Source organism: Elephantulus edwardii, unplaced genomic scaffold (assembly GCF_000299155.1).
Source record: "Elephantulus edwardii isolate Elephantulus edwardi_28Jun2011 unplaced genomic scaffold, EleEdw1.0 scaffold00048, whole genome shotgun sequence".
NCBI lineage: Eukaryota > Metazoa > Chordata > Mammalia > Macroscelidea > Macroscelididae > Elephantulus > Elephantulus edwardii.
The window spans coordinates 6,047,684-6,073,405 of NW_006399798.1; the positions used below are offsets into that span (position 1 = coordinate 6,047,684).

At 52.5% G+C, this 25,722-nt stretch overlaps 1 protein-coding gene across 1 annotated transcript in view; it reads right to left on the reverse strand.

The window, feature by feature from the left end:
- The window catches only part of SAP30BP (SAP30 binding protein), a 37,939-nt gene that overhangs the window by 5,806 nt on the left and 6,411 nt on the right, over positions 1-25,722 (reverse strand). The window contains exons 3-5 of the mRNA XM_006886206.1: positions 23,510-23,557; positions 5,466-5,508; positions 636-724 (exon numbers count right to left, since the gene is read on the reverse strand). Of these exons, the coding sequence (XP_006886268.1) occupies positions 636-724; positions 5,466-5,508; positions 23,510-23,557 (180 nt within the window). The remainder of the gene's footprint in view (positions 1-635; positions 725-5,465; positions 5,509-23,509; positions 23,558-25,722) is intronic.

The window sequence follows — 25,722 nt, forward strand, 5'->3', positions numbered from 1 at the left end:
GGTGCCCAGCTCACAGGGGTGAAAAGAAGGGGGTGTGAGTCCAGCTGTCCCCTGGGGCCCAGCTCACAGGGGTGAAAAGAAGGGGGTGGCGAGTCCAGCTGTCCCCCGGGGCCCAGCTCACAGGGGTGAAAAGGGGGTGATGAGTCCAGCTGTCCCCCGGGGCCCAGCTCACAGGGGTGAAAAGGGGGTGGCGAGTCCAGCTGTCCCCCGGGGCCCAGCTCACAGGGGTGCAGAGCAGCACACACTCTGCCGCTCTCTGGGATTCCCAAGCCCAGGCTGGCTGAGGTCTGGCAGCCAGAAGCTCCTGGGCTGGCACTGCAGGAACAGGTGTGAGGAGGTGATACAACCTCAGGCCCACGAAGCCTGTGCTTCTGCAGGTGGCACCTGTTACACCCTGACCGCCCCTTGGGTTCCTAGCTAAGCTCCCTGTGAGGACTCCAGCGGTGTGACAGGCTGAGAGGAAAGGGATGTCCTTTTTTCCGGCTCGGCTTAGGGCAGGCTGAGGAGTTCAGCAAGTGCGGCACTGGGTGACGTGGCAGAGTGCGCACCAGGGGGTGGGACAGTGGATGGTCCCTGGTCCTTCCCCATCAGGCCCTGCAGAGTCAGACACCCGAACAGCCCGGCCCTGTGCATACCTGTAGGTGATTGGAACACCGGCCAGGGGGCTCTGGAGGAATCTTGATTTCATCGGGCGACATGTTTCGAACTCTTTCTGAAAAGGAGGCTGTAGAGAGAACAGAAACATTCTGCAGGTGAGGGGTGTGGGCGGGAAGAGACAGGGGCAGTGTGAAAGGAAACACAGAAACTGGTCCTTCGGGATGTCAAGTTCACCGGCTGCTCCCTGGGGAAAAGATGGGCAGCATTTCCCGAGTGATTCATAGCGTCTGAAAACCTGCTGACAGGTCAGCGGGGAGCCACTTCCGCTGGACAGCAATGACAAAGGCTGTGAAGACTGTAAGAGAGGGTGTCCAGGCTTCTTTGAGAGCATGTCTGAGCTCTGAGTGCTATTACATCAGAAATCCAAGACAGAACCACTCTCCCAGTGTGGCGGTGATAGGGGCTCTGAGTCGGCCCTCTAGTGAGACCCTGTGTAGACAGGAGGGAAGTCAGCCAGATTCTGTGTGGCCTTGCCCTCTCTGCGAAGCAGAAGCTCAATGCTGCAGCCACAGTGTCACCCTGTCCATGGGAGAGTCTCCCTCTCTTGGGCTGACTGTTTTTCTGAGCGTGATGGCCTTCTCCAAGGACATCACAGCTGGAGAGGCTGGGAGTCTCTGAGTTCAGGGCATCAGCAACAGGGGGAGATGTTCTCCTTCTCCGCTGTCCTGAGAGGTACCCTGCGCAGTGGCCTCACGTCCACAGAGGCTCTGCTCCTGGCTCCTCTTTCTTGCTGATAGCAGATCTCTCTCCCCCTCACTGGTTTAATCTTGTATATCGCAAACAAAGTGATTCAAAATACAACTTAATCCTCAAGATTGTATCTTGTCTCATTAACCGCCTCATTAATATCAAAGATGAAGACTTCTAACACACAGGAGAATTACCTCAAACCACAAAACAGAAGATGATCACAGACTGCTGATAATCATGGCCTTGCCAAGTTGACATACACTTTTAGGGACACGGTTCAATCCGCAATAGATGATGCCATTGGAGTTGAAAGAGAATGACCAGAGTCACCAGCCACTGCCAGTGTGGCCAACGCACAGCTCGGGCAGAAGGTGTGGGTGCAAAGGACGTGTGTCACGGAGCCTTAGAAGTTATCTTTTAGCGCAATCAGCTGGGGAGGCATGCTGCCTTGTAGGTTTGCCAATTTCCAGGCTGTAAATTTTCCCTCAGGGGCTAATCTCAAGCTACCAGTGTGAGGTCACTGACTTTGGAGCAGGGAGAGGTTTGCTCCAGCCAATTGCTGGGCTTATGTCCAACCTGTCCCCTCCCACAGGACCCCTGGAACTTAGAGCTGCTTGGTGCCATCCCTGTCATCCCAGGGCTCTGGGGTGCTGGCTACCAAGGCCTCTAGAACGTGGCACAGGTGCCACTGAAACGGCTCAAGTTACAAAGTAACTGGGGGCCTTTAAGAGGAAGAAAGAAGCCAAGCCCTCAGCGCTCTTGAGGGCCACCTCACTGGTGGGAACAAAAAGCCCATTTCTGATGTGAGGAGCTGCAGCTGGAGGGGTAATCCCACAGAGCACTGCCCGTCCCCACCCAGGCCTGTCCTCCCGCCCCCCTCCACTGCTTCCCTGTGGCCTCTGGCCACCCTGCCGGCTGCAGAGTCCCAGAGTCCCGCTCTGCATGGCTCAGACAATGCGCTTTTTGTTGTCAGGTTCTGCCCATGCTCTTCAGAAAGTTCCCTCATGAAAAGAACCATACAATATGTAAACAGCAGGCAAAGTGGGGTGGGGCAGGATGAAGGGCAAAAGTGACTGAATCACCACTGGTAACGGCCAGCAAGGACTGACTGGAAGGACTGGACTGGCACTCGTGTGCGAGGCCCGCGGGGCACCAGCTCTCAGAAGCCAAGTGGCTGCCCGGTGCTGCCCGCGGTCTCAGTGTTCTGTAAGGCACACTCCATGGTCAGGGGTCCCTGCTGCAGCCATGCAGGCCCACACACACTGCTGAGGCTGGCAGAGTGCCATCCCAGACGATGCTGCTACCTGACAGTCCCTGCCCTGGACGGCTGAAAGCACAGGCACAGATTAGGGGTAGACCAGAGGCCTGTCTGGACCTGACACCGCTGCTGTGTGTCCTAGGAAGTGTAGTGTGGGGGCACAGGTGGCCCCAGGTCTGGTTGGAGGGAAGTCTAGTCTTGCTTCTGTTCTCTCAGACCTCAGGCAGCTAGAACTCAGTGCAAGGGCCCGCCGGGCGTGGAGTGCACAGGGGCAGCACGGCCCCTTGACTTAATGAAATCGGGAGAAAACCCCGGGCACACACACACGCAGAGAAAGCATGCCGCTGGAGCAGGACAAAGAGCGTCCTTTGATTTGCCAGGAAGGCCTTTTGGAAAAACAGGGTGTGGCCCGTTGCCACAGCAACCTAACTGCATTGTGGGGTTCAAATAAGCCAGTGTGACCAGGAACGCCTACTGACCTCTCAGGCTGGAAACAAGAGAGTCACCAGGAAGTAACGGGCACAACAGGGAACACATTCAAGTACACCCGGAGAAAGCTGACCCCGGAGGGCCACGCAGGAGCAATCTTTCCTAAGTCCCGGAAGACATCTAAGACATCAGACCCGCTGTTATCTGAGGAGCCACCGAGCCTCAAGCATCGTCTTGGGAATATATTAGAAAATGTGTCCCCAGATGTGTGTAGACAGTGCTGGGAGGCAGCGGGGGCGCTCTGAAGAGGAGGGACAGGGCAGCGCTCTACCCAGGGGATGGCTTCACCTCCTCCCTAATCCCTGCAGAGGGGGCTGTCCCCAGCGGGAGGCCTGACACTCTGAAGTCACGGACAGGGACCCAACCCAGGGACAGCATGGTTAGTGAATGCCACCGTCAGCTCAACTTGTCACCTCCTCAGTGAGAAACGGAAGAATGTCCAGGATGACCAGGCTTCACTGTCCACTTGTGTCTCTGGTGGGTGAGTGGACGCTTGTGGGGCATCACTGCAATCAAACATCAAAGCCAACCAGACTCTCTGTCGTCACGTGGACCCACAGTGACCCTCTACCGGGTTCCTGAGGCTAAACCTATCACGGGAAGAAACTGTCCATCTTTCTCCCCAGAGTGGGGGGAGCTGTGAACGACTTATCTTTTCGTTAGCAGCACAGCTTGTCACGTAACTCACCACCAAGGCTGTGGTCAACGGAATTAGCCCTGAGCGAGAAAAAGAAACATGGATACGCTTACAAGGACGGAGTCATGCTTCTGAGCTCTCAGAAGCAAAGCACCAAGCGAAGACGCCAGACACGGAAGACTGGAGGATTCCCATGGCATCAAGGGTCAGAGGGCACTGGGCAGGGTCTGGAGACATTCTCCATGGTCACAGCTGGGAAGCGGGCTCTACTGGCAAGCAGAGAGTAGAGAAACCAAGGATCCTGCCTACTATCCGATAATACACAGGGCAGGCCCCACGATGACACGTCAACAGTGCTGAGACTGAGAAATCCTGACTGTAATGAAACTGAATACAGACAGAACTGCAGTGAAGAAGCAGGGACATTTACTTTGACCTGAGATTGAGGAGAGCTTTGCAAAAAGCATGGGGGGCTCCACAGGGACATTTCAGGGTGGTGGGGCTAACAAGACTCTATCCGTCAAAACCACTGAATGGCCCCTAAAGCAGGTATGTAAAGTGCAAAAAGGGGAACGTCAAAGGCTGAGCAGCTGATGCCCACGTGCATTCCACCGGCTGTCTGCCTGCCTGGATGTCACGAGGGGAGGAGAGGACACTACCGTGTCCTGGTGTGACCAGGCTGCCCTCTGCCCCCACCCTGTGTGGTTTTTCAGTAGGAAACAGCAGGGGTGGGAGGTGGGGATTAAGGAGAGAGGCCGATATCCAAGCCCCCACTCGGCACCAGGACGGCTGCTGGCTTCCTGGCCGACTTGACTGCAACCTTCCTTCCGAAAAGCCAACTGCCACACTTCCAGGGAGCTGCTTCCTAGAGCAAGCACCAAGGCCAGGTCTTGGGAAATGCTGATTTTTGTAGGATCTGAAGGATGCAAGCTACATTGATCAGGAAACTCATAGTGGAAGCAGCCATGTTCTCGGTTACCACCCAGATGGTCAGTTCCTACCAAGACGCCACCTCCCATGCTAGTGAGCTGAAGAGGCCTGAAGGAGGACATCAGGTGAGCAGGGGCAGGAAGCAGCACTCACAGCCTAAGTCCTGGGCTTCTGGGTCCCCAGGGCATGTGTGGAGTGTCAGCCCTGAAGAGGAAGCAGGGGGACAGCTCTGCGGGCCACCATCCAAGTCCTGCTACGTGAAGACTCACAGGGCAGGATGGGGGAGAGCAATGGCCGCCACAGAGAGGAGGGCGCAGGTGCTGGGAGAGCTGCTATCGAGTCCACAGGGAGGTGAAGCCGCTGAGGGGTTTTCTAAGAGGATTAAGAGGCTTGGTTGATGTCTATGTGGTGTTCAGAAACAACCACGCTGTTTCTTTCCAAGTTTCCAAGGGGCCCAGGCTCTGGGGCTGAAAGGCAAGTTCCTGCCTGGGGACAGGGTGCAGTGCCAACAGCGGCCATGTGGTCACTCCTCAGGCAGCAGAGGGGAGGACAAGTGCCAAGACAGAGCACAAGGGGCGTGGGCGTTCAGCTGAAGGGGCCCAGAGCTCTCCCTTGACAACCTGGGCAATCTATCAGCTGCAATGAGAGGCATCGAGGGGCCACGCTGAAGGCCTGACCCCTGGCGATTTAACCAGACATTTCGGCGGACGCCAAGGGCCAAGAGGTCGCACTCCGAAAGGCCTGAGCAGAGGCACCGTGGGCGCAGGCCCCACTGGCGGGGAAGTGAAGGCCCAGGGAACTTACCAACTAGTTCTTGAGGGTCCCGTTTTTCTACTTCGGCGTTATCCTGTAAAAGAGAAGCAGAAACACAAGGGGGTGAGCTTGGTGAGGCCAGTGCTCAAGGAGGACAGATCAAAGTGGTGCAGAGGCAGGATGAGAGCCAAGGTCCTGGGGACACGGCCTCTGCCCCCTCCTGGATCAGAGCTGCTGAAGGCTCACTCGTCACAGATCCCAGCAATGACTGACCCCCTACTGCAGAGGCAGACCCAAGCTATCAAGCCCTCGGAGCCCTGCACCCTGTGCCCTCTCAGGTCAGTCTCAGAGATGACGTGCACAGCTCAGCCCGTGTCAGAATCCCACAACCACTACTCAAGATGGTGTTGTCGTTGTGTGCTGCCAAGTCAGAACCGACCCATAGTTGACCCTCCAGAGACAATAAGTCACGTGGAGAGACAGCCCATCCTCCAGCAGAGCAGCTGAGGGATTTGAACCACATGCTCTTGGGACTGCAGTGCAGCTTCTTATCACCAGGCCAACAGGACCCTCTGGTGCTCAGGCCAAGAAGAACAGCTCCTAAAAGTCTTTTTTCTCTTCTTTTTAAAAAAATTTTAGCAAAAAGGAGAGATATTATCGTAAGAATAAAGGGCAGTCTGAAGCAGGCCCTGGATGAGTGGCTGGTCACCCCAGGAAGGCGGCACCACAGAGCGGCCTGCCCCTCCGCGGTCACCTCAGTCTCTATGTGGCCTGAGCTCACGCTCGTTCCAATCCTTCACGCCAGCTGTTCCTGGCAGAATGAGGTTGAAGGTGCCCTGTACTTCCACTGCCCCAAACAGGAAATGAGGAGCACATGCCCACTCCCCCCACTTCTGGGCTGTGGATGCCCAGCCCCGCAAACACAGCTGCAGGGGGCTTTCAAACACCCAACTGGGAAATGGCCCTAACAGACAAGTCCACCAAAAGCAGATGGCCGTGAGAGAGAGGAGACCAGAAAGCTGAGCTTCAGGTCTACGAGCAGACCTCTGCAGCCCCCCTGAGGTCATGTCACATCGAGTACAGCTCAGAAGGAGGGTGCAAACCCGGCTCTGCATCCGACCCCCCGCTCAGCTCCACCAAGACTGAAGGATGGCGCTTAATCTCGGCCTCAAAAAGTCCTCCCAAAAAGACACAGGCCCGGCCCCACGTTCTCCTCACGGTGTGGCGTTTATGCGGCTCAGACGGGCGTCGTGTTGTCATTCAGTGCCGGGCTGCTCACCCACCACTGCTTCTAGTCACCCTCACCGCCAATCAGGTGGGCACAGGAGGCTGGGCCCGGGTGGTGGTGGTGCCAGGTGGACTGACACACCCCATTCAGGCTGCTTTCCTGAGCGGGCCAGGCTCCCTGGGGACCAACCACCTCTCCTTGTGGTGGTGACACAGAGGAAATCAGCCTTACAGAGCATGCCAGGCATAGAGTGAGTGTGGCCTGGGACGGTCCCTCAGCGTCGGCTCTGGGGCCAGTTCTCTGGGTGCTAACAGTGGGCCAGCACCGTGTGGCACATTCTAACTTCCCCATGTGCTGCACTGGGCTGAGGCTGGGTCAAGGATGAGGGGCCAGCTGTCCACACTGGAATTCTAATGTTTGTTCATGTCACAGGCTCCTTGGGTCAGGCGGGGCTGCAATGGTGGAAGGGGCTGGTCCTCTGTTTCCCCAGGCCCCAGACTGGCTTAGGGATCACTGGGTCATGCTTTCAGAAGGAGGAAGACTGGACAAACTAACAGAGCAAACCCCAAGCCCACTGCTGTCAAGCTGGTCCTGACGCACGGATAAAGGCGTGCTCTGGTGGCCTAGTGGCAAGAAGCTGCACTGCGATCCCGTCTCTGTGGGAGAAGGAGGGGCAATCTCCTCCCCTGTAATTATCTGCCTCCTGATCAGCGATGAGTTGGTCCCCACTACTGCACACAACAACAACAACAACAATATTCCTTTAATTTCTTCAACTTCTGGTTTGTCTCTTCTTTTCACATTAAATCTGTCTGCACTGATTGCAGATTGTGTACTCTCTCAGTCCATGTGCACACTGTGAGCTGAAGACGTGACCTACGGACTCTGACTCAACTTTGAACCCTGCACCAGGGAAACACCTCCCCCCAGCTCCCCTGGTCAATGCCCCAGGAGCCCCACTTCCAGTGCCTGTGGCAAGACCACCTCACTTCTGGGAAGATCCCTGTATCTTGAGAGAAGGTGACACACAAGCCATCAGAGGTTGGCACAGACCACAGCCGCAGGAAGTGGCCAAACTACTGCTCAAAGGTCCCTGGAAGACTCTGGAATCTCCCGTTTAGGTCACAGCCTCCCACAGGCCTTGGGAGGCTCTCAAGAACCAAATGACAGAACCTCTGCTTCCTGGTGGCCACGTCTTGCTATAGTTTAGAACTTCCTTCTGACAGAAAGGAGCCCTATGGCTCAGTGGTGAAAGTGTCCAGCTGCTAAGGAGAAGGCTGGCAGTTCCAATCTACCTGCTGCTCTGCAGAAAGATGGGGGTCTGCTTCCGAGTGGAAACCCCAAAGGGCAGTTCTACCTGTCCCTCAGAATCAGTGTGAGCTGAGATCCTTTTGGCAGCAGTGGGCAGTGACCTCCAAGACGGGAGCCCATGTCACTGTACCCACGGGGGTCGGGATGAACAGCTCTCCCGGGATGAATGACCCGCTCAGACAGTGACCCTAAAGTGCCCATTTGGTAAAGGCTCTGAAGCCCTGGCCCCATGGACGAAGGTGGACCCAGGCCTTCTAAGCAACCGGGGGGAGAGCTCAGTGAGAAAGGTGAGGCAAGTGTCGGGTCATGACTGCTGGAGTGACCGGGACCCCACTGACGTCCTATAGAATCATGTCCCCTGAGACAAGCCCAGCTCCATCCAATGAAAGCCACTGGTCACTCTAAGGGCATTGCTTCATTACGATCTCCTGCAGCTGTCAGCCTGGCAGGGAAGCAAGGAGATGCAGTCTCTCCACCGTCAGACGTCAGGACCAGGAAAGCTGTGTGAGAATGGACCGAACACTGGTCAGTAATGTGGGTGCAGATGAGGGGCGAGAAATACTTGACAAAACAGTGAAAAAAAGATGACAGAGCTAAGGAGATGGAAGAATTCACATCAATTGCCAGCCGGGGGTTCCAGAAACCGGTTTTACAAAACCTGTTGCAGGGAGAGTCTCACCATGTTACTAGTGAAGCAGGGAAGGGGGGTGTTTAGCAATAAAACAAGAAACCACTGTTCCTCTTTTCCTCCCCAGCACCGTTCGCAGCACCGGGGGACCTGTTGTGACCTGTCTGACCCGCCCTGCTGCCTCTGGGTGGATGTTCTGTCAGAGCGATGGACCCACCCTGCAAATCAAATGAATTCTGTCCACCAGATCAAGAGCTCTGTCCACCAGACAGTGTCTGTGTCAGCTGGAGGCTCAGAGCCCACAGCTCAGGGACGCAGGACTGTGACCCCCCGGAACAGATAACATCTGCTCTTCCCCAGCACAGGCTGGTGGGTGCCCCAATCGTCAGCAAGATGAAAACAAAGTGTCTCGTCCCTAGTCCAAGTTCAACTAAGGGAGTTACTAGCTTCTGTTAAGGATAATGGAGCAATGCGGAAATGGATGGTGGCAACCACATAACACGACGATTATAATGAAAGCCTCAGGACTGTATGTGCCAAAATTATCGAAAAAGCAAATGTTTTGGAGCTAGATGCCTGACTTGGACAGCTCATACTTAATGACAGGCTTGCATAACTCAAACACACTCTGCTGGCAAGCTGGATCCAACTGGTGAGCTGACACCACTCCTACCCCAACTTAGACTCAGTGTGATTTAAAAGCCAACCGGACCCAGAGTTTCCCAGCAGACACCAAGTAGCAGGTGGGAAGGTAGGTCTGCGAGCTGCACCGACAGAGGCCACACCAGGGCCTGTACCCCTCCCGGGCCTCCCTGGGACACAAGCCCATCCACACAGGCCAGGGCTGTCCCTGGAGAAGGCTGGCAATCTCAGTCTGTCAATTATCCTTTCCCAATCAACAGGGCACAGGGACGTGTGAGAATTTAACAGCTATGGCTGAAGGCGGTACGGTGGGATGAGACCCCACCCTGGGGAACGGCAGAGCCTGGAACGCAGCTCCCCCGGAGCAAACACAAAAGTCCAGCCTGCGATGAAGCTGGGGCCGGAGAAAGGAAGGAAGCAGCAACAATATGGATCCGTGCGGCTGGACCGGCGGCTGGAGCTGGGAGGACTGAGTCAGTTGAGAAGTGAGGGTCCCACAGAGGGAACAGAGGCTTGTTTACAGCCAACAACACTTCCCAGAGCCTTCCTGGAGCCAGCCCCATGAGGCATCTGACTGGGATACCGCATGGCAGTTGTGGCCTCTGGCATCGAGCCCCGGAGCACTGGGCACTGTAATTGCGAGCCCACTGCCTGGGGGTGCCCAGCTCAGGCACAGGTGTGACGGGCTGAGACAATCCCAGGTGACTCCGCCTGAGACTAAGGGAAGCGGGTTAGGACAATAATGCCTTCTTACACCATGCTCTGCAGACCGGGGCAGCCCTGTGATTAAGTCCCCACGGCCCCTCACTTATGAGCGGAGCTCACACTGTAACCAGGGGCCCTGGGGTCCCAGGCCCACACTGAGCTGCTTACTGTCCTCCCATCAACAACACTACTTCCTGCACGGGGCCTCTGCAGTGCCTGTTCTCGGCGTCTCCCACCGCACAGCTGCCCTGTCAAGTCCTCTCTGGGCTCCAGGTCTCAGTCCCAGTAAGCTGCCTCCACTCCAGCCACCATGGCCAAGGAGGACACTCTCAAGAACGGCCCCTGCCTTCCCGCTGTGCTCCTAACGCCCAGCCTAGCCCTGCACCCATGGAGGGAGACTGCCACATCCTTCTGCTGTGGAGCAGCGTGGCTGCTGGGTTTGACTCACCAGCCCGTTAGTTAGCAGGTGTGTTCTTTTAGCACTGAGCCTTGAGAGTTCCTTGCTGGGACTACAGTCTTGCTCAACCACTGGCGAATCAAATACCCAACACAGAGAAAAGAGAGACATCACCTTCTGCTGCACAGGCTCCATCCATGTGAGGGCTCGATGGCAGACGAGGAACCGAGGGAGGGTTGATAACAAAAGCCCACCCACTGTCCTCCCAGGAGCTGAGTGAATGCATGGCAACCCCCTACTGTTCTCTTGAGAAGGGGCTGATGGATCCAGACCTGTGACCTTTCTGGTAGCAGCCCAACACCTGAGCACAGTCAGGACACGGAAGGAAGAACGGTGGGCAGGGGATGCCGTACTGAATCTGTCTTTCCTCCCGCATCCTCTTTCTAACCATGGTGGCTGTTGCTTCTGAAGCTAAGACCAAGGAGCAGCTCCTGTAAAGATAACGCACATTATCTACCCCACTGACTGTGTCCTCCAGCAGGCCACTCGGCTCCTTCAGGAGCAAGAAGGCCGCCCCTCGGAATCCCTCTCAAAGGGCATCGAACGTTTTCTGAATCAATCAAGGCTTTCTGAATGAGACATAGAAGCTGCTTAGTAACTCAGGCTTACTTTTGTCAAAACACCACCAAGACGAAGATGCAATTAACTGTTCTCTCCCCATCCAAAGAAAAGAAGTGAGAAGAAAATAAAACAATCAAGGGAATGAATTCAATGGACTAAAAGACCACATGAACCACAGCCTCCACAGCTCTGAGGTCAGAAGAGCTTGGATGGTGCCCCACTCCAGCTACTGACCTGTCTGACTGGAACCAGAAAGTCCTGGATCAATTAGAAGAATACGTAGAACAAAACCAAAAACTGTAAAAAAGAACAGACTTACTGGTCTGCTAAGAGCCTGAAAGAAGACCCTTCGCACTCAGAAATAAACATACCCTCGGAATCACGCAGGTAGTTAACACCTACAAGGAAGGTATTCCTGGGAACAACCCACTATGGGACCACACGGTACATCTGCCCTCAAACAAAACTCAGAAGGCAGGAAGGAGGGCGGGTGGGAGCCCAGCGAGGAGAGGGAGGAGCACGTTCAGTGAGAGAACTGCAACTCACGTTACACAACAGATGTGCACCATCTGTTGACTGTGATGTCACCTTGTAAACCTCTGTCTAAACGACAGAAAACCACCACCATCAACAATTTAAAAATACCGGCGGAACAGGGACATGGTAGGGGGTGTGGACCAAGAGTGACCTGCCTGGCTTCTGCACTTAACAGTCCTGGGTACACATATATACACAGGAGAGCCCTGGACGTGTGTACACACACACACACACACACACACACACACACACACACACACATCAACACACAGGAGAGCCCTGCATGTGTATACACATATACACCTACCCACAGAAGGGTCCTGGGTGTGTATACACATATACACATACGCACCCACAGGAGCCCTGGGTGTGTACACACACACACACACACACACACACACACACATACATATACCCACAAAAAGCTCTGGGTGTGTACACACACTCCTCCCCCCACCCCAAGAGAGCCCTAGCGAAAGCCCATCAGCAATGACTTCCGTCACTTATATCCTCTTGGTCAGGATCAGGCCACTGCCACAGGCACCCTAACTGCTCTGTTATGGAAACACTCAATTTACCTGAAAAATGGGCGGAAGCAGGCGGGGTCATCGTGCATGCAATGGCATTACCTTCCTTTCCCAGACAGGCTGCTGACAGGAAGTCTCAGCTCCCCAGCCAGGGAAAGGGCTTTTCCAGGAAAGGGTTAACCAGGCGTCTTGCCAAGACGAAGAATTAGTCTTACAGACAGAAGAAAAGGCAGGGAGGGGAGGAGGGAGACCTGATGAAACAAAGCCGCGTGGCTGTTTGTGTCCCCGCTGCACAGAACGTGTTCAGACCAACCTGGCGGCAAGGCCAACACTGAACTGCAGCCCTGAACCATTTCCAGAGGGGCCAATGCCTTCATCTGACTCTTCCAAGCGACAGCTTGGATTTAACTGGACATGTGCAGATTTTGAGCTTTTTCAAAGTTGGAGAAAGATGGTCGCTCTGTGGGTGTTTTCCTTGCTTCCCCTCCTGGGATATCAGGGGTGGGATGCGTCTGTTCCAAGGATGGCACCGACCCTTAGGGAGAGGCCCAGCCTCTGTTCTTTTCTGAAAGGCTTCCCACGAGAAAAATCGAAGTTTCAAGCTGATGGTTTAGGAGGGAAGCCTGGAGCCAGACAGGGACAAAGGAGACAGCTTTATGAGGCTGGGAAAGCAGAGCGAAGTCTTTGAGACAGGGCCTGGATCCTCAGTCACTAAATTATAAAGGCATCCTCCCCTGGAGGGTCAGTGGGAAGCTGGGTTAAATACAGAGGTGCCAGGAAGCCAGGGCCATGCAAGTGAAGACTGGCCTTGTCACACTGCTAGGAAGGAGGACTGCCACCACTAGGCCAGGAGTCAGGCCAAGACTTGGAAACACGTGTCCAATTTTAAAGTCAGAACAGAAATGAGCAAGGTCCTCAGAAATCCGGCAGGCCCCCAGTGCGCAGGTAAAGGGGGGGTTCCCTTTGGAGACCCCTCAGGACAGGCGGTTCTCTGCCTGGTGTACCGGGGTAAGCGTGTTGTATAGCTCTTGTTTTTCTGCAGACCACACGAGTTTTTTAGGTGAACTATGTGCGCTATATGAGTGTGTGCGTTATTTATGTGGGTGTGTTATTTATGGGCGAAAAAAAGGACAGAAAAATACACTGATTGAAAACGATGAATCCCAACCGCAGAAGGAGGCACCTAGCCACACCTCGCTTAGCAATCCATGGCATGTGTCCCCGAAGGGAAGGCAGGATGTTGGGGCTTGCGCTTCTGGAAGGAGGGCGGACGGGGCATGCCACGGCTCCTTCTTGGCTGCAGAGCCGCTGAGGGGCGGGTGGGGCTCCTGGGAGCTTCAGTTTCAAGTTTACTGGAAGCAAGTGCAGTCGGGGAGGCCTCATGGCTGTGTGGTGGAGCCCAAGAGGAGGCTCAGGGAGAAGAGGAGCGAGCGGCTGCCCACTCCTTTGCACGAGACCTTACATCCTGCATTTCCCAAGGCTTCCACCACTCAAGGGGCTGCTGGGAGCAGGCAGAACACCCAGTGCGTCCATCAGAAGAGGACTCCCTGGCAGGCCTTCTTGGCTTCCTCCTGTCCACACAACAGAAGAGGGACTCCCTTAGCCTCCCTCTGCTGATGTTCATCTCTGATCACCTCCAGCCACACCCTGAAATCCAGCTTGGGACAAACACTCTCATCACAGCGGGTCCACAAGCTCAGTCTCCCCACTTGGGCAAGGGCAACCCTCGCCTTGAGGCCCATCCTGAAGAGAAAGCCAGCCCCTGTGTGTCAGCCAGGAAGCCCAACGCTCCGCAGGGCTGGGCTTCACAACAGTTCAAGGGCCACGTTACCATTTCCAGCTCACCACCAGCGACGGTCAAGCGCCCCTTCCTCTTTCGCGGTTCTGGATGAGTCACGCTGGGACCATGGCAGCGAGGGTGGGGGGGTTGGATGGGGGGACAAAGCCTAAAGTCGCCCACTCTCACAGCTACCCTCTGAGCCCTAACACAGCTCACATAATCACATGGGGCAAACGTTGTTCCCATTTCGTTGATGAGTAAACTGAAGCAAGGCACACAATTTAGTGGCCTGTTCAGTAAATGGACATGACGGACTGAAGCCCAAGTCAGCCTAACTCAGAGGTCGGCGACCTCCACTTCCACCTTCTCACTTCACTGGTACAAACAGTGACAGCCAGCACGAAGGCAGGAGCAAACCGGGTGTGCACGTGGAAATCTGAGCACCTCTCCAGAAATGACCCTCCTGTGGGTCCCAGGGCACAGCAGCCAGTAAAGCCTCAATTTTGAAGGAACACAGCGATTTCTTTCCCTCCAACTACCATCAGGGGAGAGAGCCAGCTCAAGAAGCTCTTGGTCCCCTGGTGAGTAATGTGAGACCTGACGTGGACGGAAGGGTTGGTCCTGAAGGCTTAATCATATGAGAATGGTGGTGCCCAAACCTGACACCCACTTCACCCTTCTCCCTTCCTGGGGGTACACCACGTGGCTTTCCTAACAGAACCCAAATTTTAAAATAGGAGGGATTTTTTTTCTGACTCAAGTACAGAATTTTATACTTTTTCTGTCCATCAGAGAAATGGATTGGGGAGGAATCATATATATACACAGAGCACTGATAACATAACAACCAAAAAATATAGCCAAATATTGCTACTTTAAGGGATTAGTTCTGGATTTTAATCTAGACAACTGAAGAAAATACAAAAAGGAATAACGGAAGTGATGTGGAAAAAAAATACGACTAATGAGGAGTAATTCTAGAAGAACATAGGATGAAGGGCCTCATCCAGTTTGTTTTTTTTTAAGCCATTTCTTCATCTGGAAGTATTTGTTCTTCGTGTTTATTTCTCTAGTAGCAATTTACTGGGATGTGACTCACAAATGAAGCCATTGCGAAGTGTTTCATTTTAAATTTTTTTTTAAATTTTAAACTGATTTTAATGAAAGTTTAGAGAGACTTTGGATTTCCATTCATTCATTGTTGCACTTTTCTCCCTGCCCACCCCTCCCCGCCAAAGTGTTTCCCTCTTGTCCTGCTGGTGTGGGAATTACACGGACCATGCATGACAGTGAAGATTTTTACTGAAGAATCAGGAATCCACGGAATGCAAAACACTGTGACACCTACGCCAGCCAGAACCTGATGGTTCTTCTGGGTCTTCAAAGTTTCCCACCTTCAACCGAGTGCAGTCTTGCCACTTTTCTATCACTTGCTTTAGTGGAAAATATTTGCGTTTTGCATCTTTGACAGCTTTCAGCCTTACACAGAGTCTGGGGTTTGTAGACGTTACTCTAAACCAAAAAAAAAAAAAAAAAATCACCCCACTGCCTACAAGTGGGGATCAATTCCACTCAGAGCAGCCCCACAGGACAGCATACACTGCCCCATACAATTTGCAAGGCTCTAAGTCTTTTATGGGCGGACATCGCCTTATCATTCTCCCAGGAGAAGGCTGGTGTGCTTGAATCAGTGAGTGATCTCTGGGTTAGGAGCCAACATTTAACAGACTGCACCACCAGGGCTCCCTGGTTTTACTGTGTGTAGCCATTATTACAGGTAAATGCCAAAAGATGGGGGACGGAAAGTGACCAAGCTCTTGAAAGTACAGGAGGAGGGAATTTCACAAAATATCCTGCCTTCCAATGATGTCACAATATTAAAAATATAAACAATAAAACAGTAATAATTAAAACATAAAGATAATCTAAAACCAAAACAAAGCTGTGAGGGGGTAAACTTGAGAAAATTGGTCCTTGGTGACCTTTTCTAGGGCAAAGGCATGTGAGAAAGTCCGTGATTCAGCGCTGTGCAGGAAATCCGACTACACCCCACAAAGATGCTTCTCACAGAACACCATGAGATTTCTCCTGCCTGCCAGGCAGTGGCACACGGGCACCCACCTCCCGCTACCGTCCTTGTTGCGGTCCTGCGGACAACGCCTCTACCTTTCTAGTTTACATCCTGAAGGTTCAATACACAAAGAACAAATCCCGTGGCAGAGATCCTGCAGAGCTGGCCCCTGGTCGGAGCTCCTCTGCGGGTAAACACAGGGACTACAGTGTGTATGCCGGCCCAGGAAGGTCATCAACAGCCTGAGACATGCAAGCGACACAACCTTCCTTGCTGAAGGCGAAGAGGACTTGATACTCTTCCTGATGAAATGACTGTCAAAGACTACGTACACCCTCCAATCTGAGTTACACCTCCACACCAAGGAACCAAGAATCCCCACAAGCACAGCAATGACTAACATCATGAGAAATGCCGAAATGGCTGAAGTTGTCAAAGATTTAATTTTCCTTTAATCCACAGGCATGCCTGCGGGAGCAGCAGTCAAGAAACCCAAGGCCGTGCTCCTCTGGACAGACGAATCTGCTGCCACGGACGGCTTTACAGTCTTCAAAAGCGAAGATACCACTCTGAGGACCATGGGCCCCCAAATCATGATCCTTTCAACTGCCTCACATCCATGTGCCATCTAGACCATGAATAAAGAAGACCAAACAAGAATCTGGTCCATTTCAATTACAATGCTGACAAAGAATACAGAGGAGATGCCATGGGCTGTGAGAACGGACACGTGTGTTGAAGTGTGGCCGTATGCTCTGTAGACATGAGAATGGGGAGATCCATCTCACACACCTTGGCCACCTTACCAAGGAGGGACCGGGGCCTGGAGGAGGACACCGTGCATGGCTAAGTAGAGGGTCAGAGGCAAGGAGGAAGGAAGACCCCAGGGAGATGGGCGCTGGAATGGCAGCAACCATGGTTCAAACATACCTCCTACCCTCAGGAGGGTGAGGACCGGACAATGCTTTGTTCTGTTACACAGGGGGCACTATAAACAGCAACCAACGTGGTGGTGCAGCCAGAGTGCTCCTGGGAGGCAAGGAAGGGAAGTTTGGTCTTTCACATTCTGGACATGTAGCTGCGTGAGGCTACTCCTCAGAAACGGACAGCATGCTTGGAAAGGTGGAGGGTGAGCAAAGGCGAGGAAGACCTCCGATGAGACGGACTGACATGGTGACTGGTGCAACAGTGTGATAGAGATGACGGTGGCACAGGACAGGGCAGGGCTCAGTTCAGCTGTGAGTCACACTGGACAGCACCAACCACAACCAGCACTGCTGCCCGCATGCAACGGCTGACAGGCTCCCCAAAGACTTCAAACCACTAGCATCAACAGCACTGTTTCCGGGGAAACTGTTCTTGAGCAACTTTGATTTTGATATTTGAGAAAAGATTAGTAACAGTGCTGGACCAGGGTGGGTTCAAGAGAAGGACATGCAGGAATGATGGGTCCGTTCTGTCCAGTTCAAATCCTGCGTCTGGACTCTTGGCATGAACATGGTGGCCAAGGGGTGGCCTTCACTAACGGGGATGCAGGACGTGTGCACAGCCCCAGAGCTTCCCCTCTGCCTCCCTCCGCCGAGCCAGGCCTGCAGTCCTGGGCCTTGTGGGAGGGCCAGGGAGGACTTACCCGGAGTCACACCCTGCTGGAACGCCAAGACAAACACTGCTGGAGTCCCCACATGAACTCAATGTACCCCAAAACCTCACAAAATAGGTTGGGGGCATTTCCAAATTTCAAAGGAAACCCCATGACTTGACATCCATCACACTGAACACAAATGAATGTGTTTTGTCAAGCAGGTGCTGAGTTGCGGTGGGTCCCTGGGTGACGGTGGAAACAGTCAACACTCACAACCGCTAGCTGAAAAGTGGGTGGTCCAAGTCCACTGTGAAACCTCAGAGAAAGGGAAGGACCTGGGCAAGGGGCACACAGGTCTGCCTGGACGCTCACGAGGTCCCCACGAGTTGCACTGTCACACGGGTTCCTGGTTTCACGGTGAGGGCAGGAATCCTTATGAGGTTGTTAATTACTGAATAGGTACTTCGGAAGCGGAAACCTTAGGCATTGTTTTTGGCTGAGGACTTTTGGGAACCACCAGAGCACTGTGGCCTGAGGGGGGAGGTGGGGCTCCTGACCCAATGGGCGAGGCTGGACACTCGGATCTGCTTTGCTGAAAGAGCCATGAATAGTCAAGGCGTTTACACTGTGAGAAACCCCTCTTCTGCGTTCTCTCTCCGGTCCCAGTGGCCTCGTCAAGTGGGTGCCCTCACCCCACTGCCCAGCACAGCCGTGTGAGGTGACACGTCGAGCGTGTCAGCGGCTTACACCATCAACGACTTCCACGATGCAGCACCAGCATGAACCCACATTCCTCGGTGCCGGCACCCCACAGCTGTGGGGCCGTGTGGTTTCCCTTGACAGCTGTAAGGACCCTGCAGCGCCTCTGTGAGCCAGCTGGCTGTGCATCAGTGCTCGGCCCAGGGGCCCAGCCTCCAAGCCCAGGGCACCATCCTCGCCCAGGGCACCGTCCTCACCCAGGGGCCCAGCCTCCAAGCCCAGGGCACCGTCCTCACCCAGGGGCCCAGCCTCCAAGCCCAGGGCACCGTCCTCACCCAGGGGCCCAGCCTCCAAGCCCAGGGCCCTGTCCTCGCCCCCAGCTCTAAGTCGTGAACTCTGCACGTCATCAGAGTTTTCAAGCACTAAGAACTTTTACAATGGTTTCTCTCTAACTGGGATCATACCCGCCTTTGTAAAATGCTGGAGTGACGGTCCCCCACCCGAAGTCACCTCCTTGACCCAGAGACGCTGTTTTGGCTCTCAGACCAGGACTCCTTCCGAGGTTAGAGCCCCAACAAGCAGCCCTCCCAGGGAGACAGGCCCTTAGCTCTCGGTCATCAACTGCAGTTTGTTTTCAAAGGAAGGGTGTGTCGGGGACTAAATGAGTGGAAATACCTCCATCCACAGAGCAGTGGGAGTGGAGAGTGAAATAAACAAAGGAAAGTGTTGCCGAGGTAAAGCGGGGACACGGGGTCAGAACGTCAGCCCCCAGCCCCTTCCTCTGAAGTGGGGAGCTGGCTCAGCCCCGCAGCCACGTGCCCCCGGCTCCTCTCTGCCCTTTCCCAGGACAGGAGCGCCACCTGCTGATGAGTCATCAGCACCAGGCAGAACCGGGCTGTTCAGAGGAGAGAGACCAGAAAACCGAAGGGAGAACACAAATGCTGAAACCGAAACGCCGCAGCGAGGCTTCCCCGGAATGCTCGCTCTGTCACCTCTGCCAACGTCTTTCTCTCCAGGTGCTCAAAACTTGCCTGAAAAGGGTCCAGAAGCAGGGAGTTCACTACCCCAGGAAGCTGCTCAAGTCGCACTTGGCCAGAGCAATGACTGTTTATTATGTGACAGTCAAGTCCTCTCATGCCGTGTCTACACAGTGCTTCAAGGTCAACATCTGGCTGCCACGTCCCTTCTCTTCCTAGACCTGCACACATCTGAACGTAACCACCGGGTCTCTCTAGGACTTCCAGTCCAGCTCCTTCAACATGTCCTCACCTGCTGTGCTGTCTCCCCCCTTCATTACTAAGTGCTCCTCCCTGAGCACACTCCATTCTAAATGTCCCCAGAGAAGCCTGCTATTGTGGCCTGCCCGTCCAGCCTGGGAAATGAACAGAAAAGCAATGGGCAGGGCCAGGTGCTGAAACGAATGCTCTTATATCACTGACTGAGTTAACTCACCAACAAGCCCAGCGAGTGTCACTCCGACGGCCTGCAGGCCCTTCCGCGGGCAGCAGAAGCCCTGATCTCTGAGTCCAGGGCTCTAATCACAATGGACCGGCACAGAACAATGCTGGCAGTTCTCAAACACCACGTAATGCTTCTGGCTGGAGGTGTTTGCTTTAAACAACAGTGGCTCTCACAGGTGATCTGTGGCCTTTGGGGTCCACAAGATCAGAATGATTTTCAGAACAATCCTAAGAACCGGTTGGCCTCCTTTGGTGTGTTGACATTTGTACAAGCAGTGAGCAAACATGGTGACACAAATCAAGGTAGTGGTGCCAAACTGTATCTGTCACTGTACTCAGCTTAAAAAAAAAAGAAAGCAAAAGTCAATTTCCTTTAAGAACGTACTTGGGGACAAGTAAAACGTATTCATTTTGCTAAAATCTCACTTGTGATATACCACTGAATTGAACCCATCTGGCACAGGAGGAGACTGCCCCCCTTCTCCAGCACAACATCTGGTGGATTTGAACTGTGTGCCTTTGGGAATGCAGTGCAGCTTCTATGCCACTAGGCCACCAGAGCTCCCTGAGTCCAAGTCTTTTTAAACACTGTGGATGATGAAACAGAAGGTCTGCATAAACACTTCTGTACACCCAAGGAGCCCAGTGCAAACCGATAGGTCGGTGGCTTGAGTCCACCTGTCCATCTGGCAATGAGCTCGAGTTCTGAGGTTTCCCAAATACCATGAGTGGCCATCCCATGGAGCAGCAGTGAGGATTCTGGCATCTCTCAGAACGGAATGAAGCGAGCTGGCCACTTCAAGGAAACCCTGCCAATACTGATGGGCAGTGACAAATTCAAGACCTCATGCAAAAACAGAATGTTGTTCTTAAATCATCGACTCAAGTACCAACTTGTAGCTGGTCCTGCAGAGAGTCTCCAGAGGTAGTAAATCACACCAGAGGCCAAGCTCTCCCACGAAGCAGCTGGTGGATTCAAACTGCGTGCCTTAGGCCTGGCAGTGCAGCTCCTTACCACCGAGGCACAAAACCTAGAATGTTAGAAAATGCTTTATCCTCCTCGTCAACTTGACAGTTGATACTTAACGGCTTCTCTGAGGAGAAGGATGATGTCTTAAACACCTTTTAATATCACAGAACGAAACCATTCAACATTTAGAAGATGCACATAACACAGAGAACAGTATTTCCTAAATTCCAAAATCAATCTCCATAATAGTCTATGTGTTTCCTACTGCCAAAGGGGCCCTTTAGAGTAGTGAGAGAAGATCTTCACCCTGAGCGACGCTTTTCAGCACGAAGTAGCTAAAAGAATACGCCATCCCCTTTTCCTTATGAATCAGGGTGAAGTCTCTCTCAGGGAGGAGTGATAGGGAATGGCAAAGGACACACTGACAAAGGAGATTAATCAGAACTGGCTTTGACAAGCACTGTGGCATTTGGACAAGAACAAACTGGGAGGAGGGTAGAGAGAATAGTGCAACAATGAATGAATGGACACCCAAAATCTCCGTAAATGTTCATTAAAATTTTTTTTTTTAAAAAAAGAACAGTATCACTTGTTATGCATCAGAGAGTTGGACAATGACCAGGGAGGATAGAAGGAGAATTGATGCCTTTGAGCTGTGGTGCTGGAGAAGAGTATTGAGAATACCATGGACTGCTAGGAAAACAAACAGATTTGTCCTGGAAAGGGTTAAACCGGGTGGCTCCTTGGAGGCAAGGATTCTGAGGCTCCGTCTAACATACTTTGGACATGTTGTGAGGAGAGACAGGTCCTTGGAGAAGGGCATTATGCTTGGGAGGGTGGAGGGATGGCGTAGGAGAGGAAGGCCCTCTATGAGGTGGATTGATTCAGTGACTGGGATAATTGGGATGGGAGTGTCAGAGACAGTGCGACTGGCCCAGGACAGAGTGGAGTTTAGGGCTGTTGTACATAGGGTCGCTATGAGTCGCAGGCGACTCAATGGCACATAACAACAACAACAATATTTCCCAGATTACTGCCTGATGTTATAAAACCACAATGAGAAAAAGGTCCATTCACAGTACAGACAGGTGGATATGACCGAAGCAGAGAACACTAGTCACTGAAAACATTCACATTTCACAAGGCAACTAACCTCTAGGAAACACCCACTTGTTGAGTTTTGGTGAAAGAGCAAAATGTATCCACAAACATCTGAAAAGGTTTTTTTTAAAGGTTTTTTAAAATACCTTCCCTTTTCTTCAACTACCTGTGTGAACCTTCACTTTTTGTTATATATCCTATTTTTATACAAATAACATGTATGCTATGCTGTGTTTTAAAACAATGCAGCCCCCTCATATACTAATTTCCTGTGAGCGGTATGAGCATTATGTGAAAAAACAAACAACATACTGCAACACACCGGCTGTAGAAGCATAATTAGCCCAGCTTTTACTAAATCCCACATTAAAGAGACCCTCCACCTTCTCAATACTCTGTTCCTGTCAGGGGTTTATTAAGGAGGCCTGGAGGTGCAGGACGCTGCTAACCACAGTTTGAATTCACCAGCTGCTCCGCGGGAGAAGACGAAGAAGTTTCTTCTAAAGATTTACAGCTTGAGAGACCTGCCAGAGTAGGAATCCAGGCAAACACAGAGGGCTTAGTTTTCAGTCTTAATCCATTTTTGAGAGTTCTTTTTAAACAAAATAGTAAATACTAAAAAATTTCCTCAGTTGTAATTTACGAGAGTAAATATCAACATGGAAAATCAAAGTTAATGAAAACTCTTTGGCATCCTCAACTTCAAATCGTGCAGACATGAAGATGTCTGACAGCTGCTGCAGAAAAAGGCTTCAAAGTCAAAGCAGCTGCACCTGCCATCTAGTGGAGCAAACGCTCAAGACACCAGCGTGTGCTAACAAAGATTCCCTCCAGGGACCTGTCCTCGTATTAGAACCTCCATAGTCAGAGATACCAGCAAAGTGCTCCAAAATACCACCAAACACCAATAAGGAGAAAGCGGAAACGTGTCAGCAAAGTTCTGGGTCAGAGGTAGGGCAGAGGGTTGAAGGCGACGGCATCTATACAGTCTGACCACATTTAGGAGAATCAGAAGCCAAGGAAGGGCCAGGTCAGGACATCAAGAGGACCTGTGCTGGGGATAGAGGTCACAGGGACTCACGATCCCTCACTGTGCCTCTGGCTGGCCTCTAGTAGCCTCCTGGGCCAGTGGACGTCTGTGCTAGGGTCTCCTGAAAGCTCCCTGATCACCTTCCCGAATGCCAAAATAAAGTTATTCTGGGGGCTGAATTTCCTATGTCCCGATTTCAGAGAGTTCCCCAACAGGAACAGAAATTGTTCTCATAATGACTTTCCCCTCCACAGTCAGAGAGAAAATCCAGCCGGCTGCTGAGGTCTCGTCAGGCACAGGTGCCGAGGGGCAAGCACGAAGGACAGGGTCCTGAGAGTGGTGCACACGGGACACTCTGCTGTGCCAGACGCTTCTGTAGTCCCTCCCTACTGAGTAGAACCCAGGCCAGACAAGGCCATCCCGAGGGCTTCCTGGCAGATTCTAGAAAAAGCCCCACAGCTAATCCATGGCCGGCGCACGCACACACACACAGGTGGACTGCTGGACCCAGCCTCCCCGACTCTGTGCGCCAGTACTAATACAGGGCGGGCCCTCTAATCTGCTTCGGGACCAACTTGTTCTTGGGTGAGCTCTCTCCTGAGAAAGCTTGCCTCAACTCAGAGAATGGACACAGGGTAGCAGTGCATCCGCGGATAAATCAGGATCAGATATACGAACGGAGCCATCACATTAAAACCTTCTGTTCACATCCAGCCACCCCGCGCAGCTGCCCATCAGAGCCGCCCACCATGGTCACCCATCACGGTCACCCACCAGAGCCGCCCACAGCCGCCGCCACCAAATACCTTTGGGTCATCCGTCTCAGGTTTTTCGGTTTCTGAATCGTCATCTTCCTACAAAACAAAGAACAGACAAGATTAGGCGCAAAGGAGGAGACCGGGGACTCATACATAACTAGGAGTAACCCAAGTAATCCAGTAACCCAGGCTGTGTGACCCTAGAATCCTTCCCCAAACACGTGCCCTGGAGCTGGAGGAAGGAATGGGAAAGGACATTAACCTCTCTAACTTGCCTGGGGCCAGGGTGCATGTTAGTAAAGCTGTGTAAGATTAAAAATTACACACGTGAAAATGGAAAAAGGTGGTTTCTGAAAAAATAAGCTCAGCCTCCCAGGATAAAAATGAGCACAATGTTTCCAATGTAATATGAAATATTTAAAATCAAGATTATAAATGTATCAGACTTTGATGCTTCAGGACATCACTGAGGAGGGCTCACACACAACTACACCCAGCACCACAACCCAACTGCACAGAACCCCATGACCAGCAGGAAAGAGGCCCCCAGTGACTGGGCACACGGCCCAGGAAATGTAGGCTAAAGGGCGGTCCCGAGCCTTCACTGGGTCCAGTTCACCGGTCACTGTGCTTTACCAAACTGGCAAAGGTGCCACTGATCATTCTATTCCAATCTGTCCCTTCTCCTAACGAAACCTCCTGGACATGAATCCCCGTGTGGAAAAGGCCACAGTCTCACTGAACCACTATTCCAAAACCATCCAAACCAAGTGTGCCGGTGCTGAGCCACTTCCCACTCATGCCGACCCCACAGGACAGAGGACTGCTCCACAGGACGTCCAGGCTGTAATCCTGATGCATGCAGACTGCCTCACCTTCCCCAGGGGGCAGCCTGTTGTTCTGCCCCACCGGGGTGAGTGTAACAGGGTCCTCACCGGATGGGCCACACAGCAATCAGACTGACTACTCCTGTGGAAGGAACCCCTGGAGGAGCTCAATATCAGCAATCAAAACCAGGCCAGGTGCTGACTGCGGAACAGACTTACGTGCAAGTTCAAACTGAAGCTGAAGAAAATTGAAACAAGTCCCCAAGAACCTAAATATGACCTTGAGTCTATCCCACCTGAACTTAAAAATCATCTCAAGAATAGGCTTGAAGCACTGAACATAAATGATCAAAGGCCGGATGATAGTGGGATGACATCAAAGACATTATCCATAAAGAGAGCAAGTGTGGTTACAGAGAAAAAGAAGAGACTAAAATGAAAGTCAGGAAAGACTGAAAACTGCGCCACAGCACTGAGAAGCCAAAACAATGGGAAGAAATGCAGAGGTAAAAGAGATGAACAGAACATTTCAAAGGGCAGCTTGAGAAGACCAAGTATTAGATTGTACAAAGAGCTGGTTATTGTTATGTGCCGTCAAGTCGCTTGCGACTCATAGCGACCCTATGTACAACAGCCTTAAACTTTGCTCTGTCCTGTGCCAGTCGCACCATCTCTGACACACCCATCCCGATTACCTCAATCACTGAATCAATCCACCTCATAGGGGGCCTTCCCCTTCTGCGCTGTCCCTCCACCCTCCCAAGCATGATGTCCCTCCTCCAAGGACTTGTCCCTCCTTGCAACACGTCTAAAGTATGTTAGACGGAGCCTTAGAATCCTTGCCTCCAAGGAGCAGCCCAGTTTGACCCTTTCCAGGATGAATCTGTTTGAGAGACAGTGAATAAAAAGGGAAGAATCAGCTCAGTGTTTCTCAAGCTGAGAGAACTGGAGGATAAAACCCAAACAAACCCAAAACATAGAGCCGTTAGTGGGTTCAAGCTGCTGATCTTTTGGCTAACAGCAGAGTGCTTTAATAGATGCACCACGAGGATGGGCCACAGATGACTAAATCAATGCTACAGACACCCAAATCCAAGAGCAGAAGCTGGACCAGCCACCTGACAGCTGGCTAAGTCTCTGTCCACTTTGGCTACTTAGAACACCTCTACTGCCTAGAAGCCTTTAGCTAAACACTTGAGGGGGCGTTTCGTTTGAACTGAGCTACACTTTAATCCAAATAATACTACTAGTCCAGCTACTACCATCAACGTCACATAAGAAACCTGAATGGATTATACTGGTAAGCTTTTTTTTTTTAATTATTTTTGTGTGAGTGTACCGTCACATCAGATCTGACAAGTACAGGAGGAGACTGTCCCTCCTTCCCCGGCAGAACATCTGGTGGATTCGAACCGTGCGCCTCTGGGATTGTAG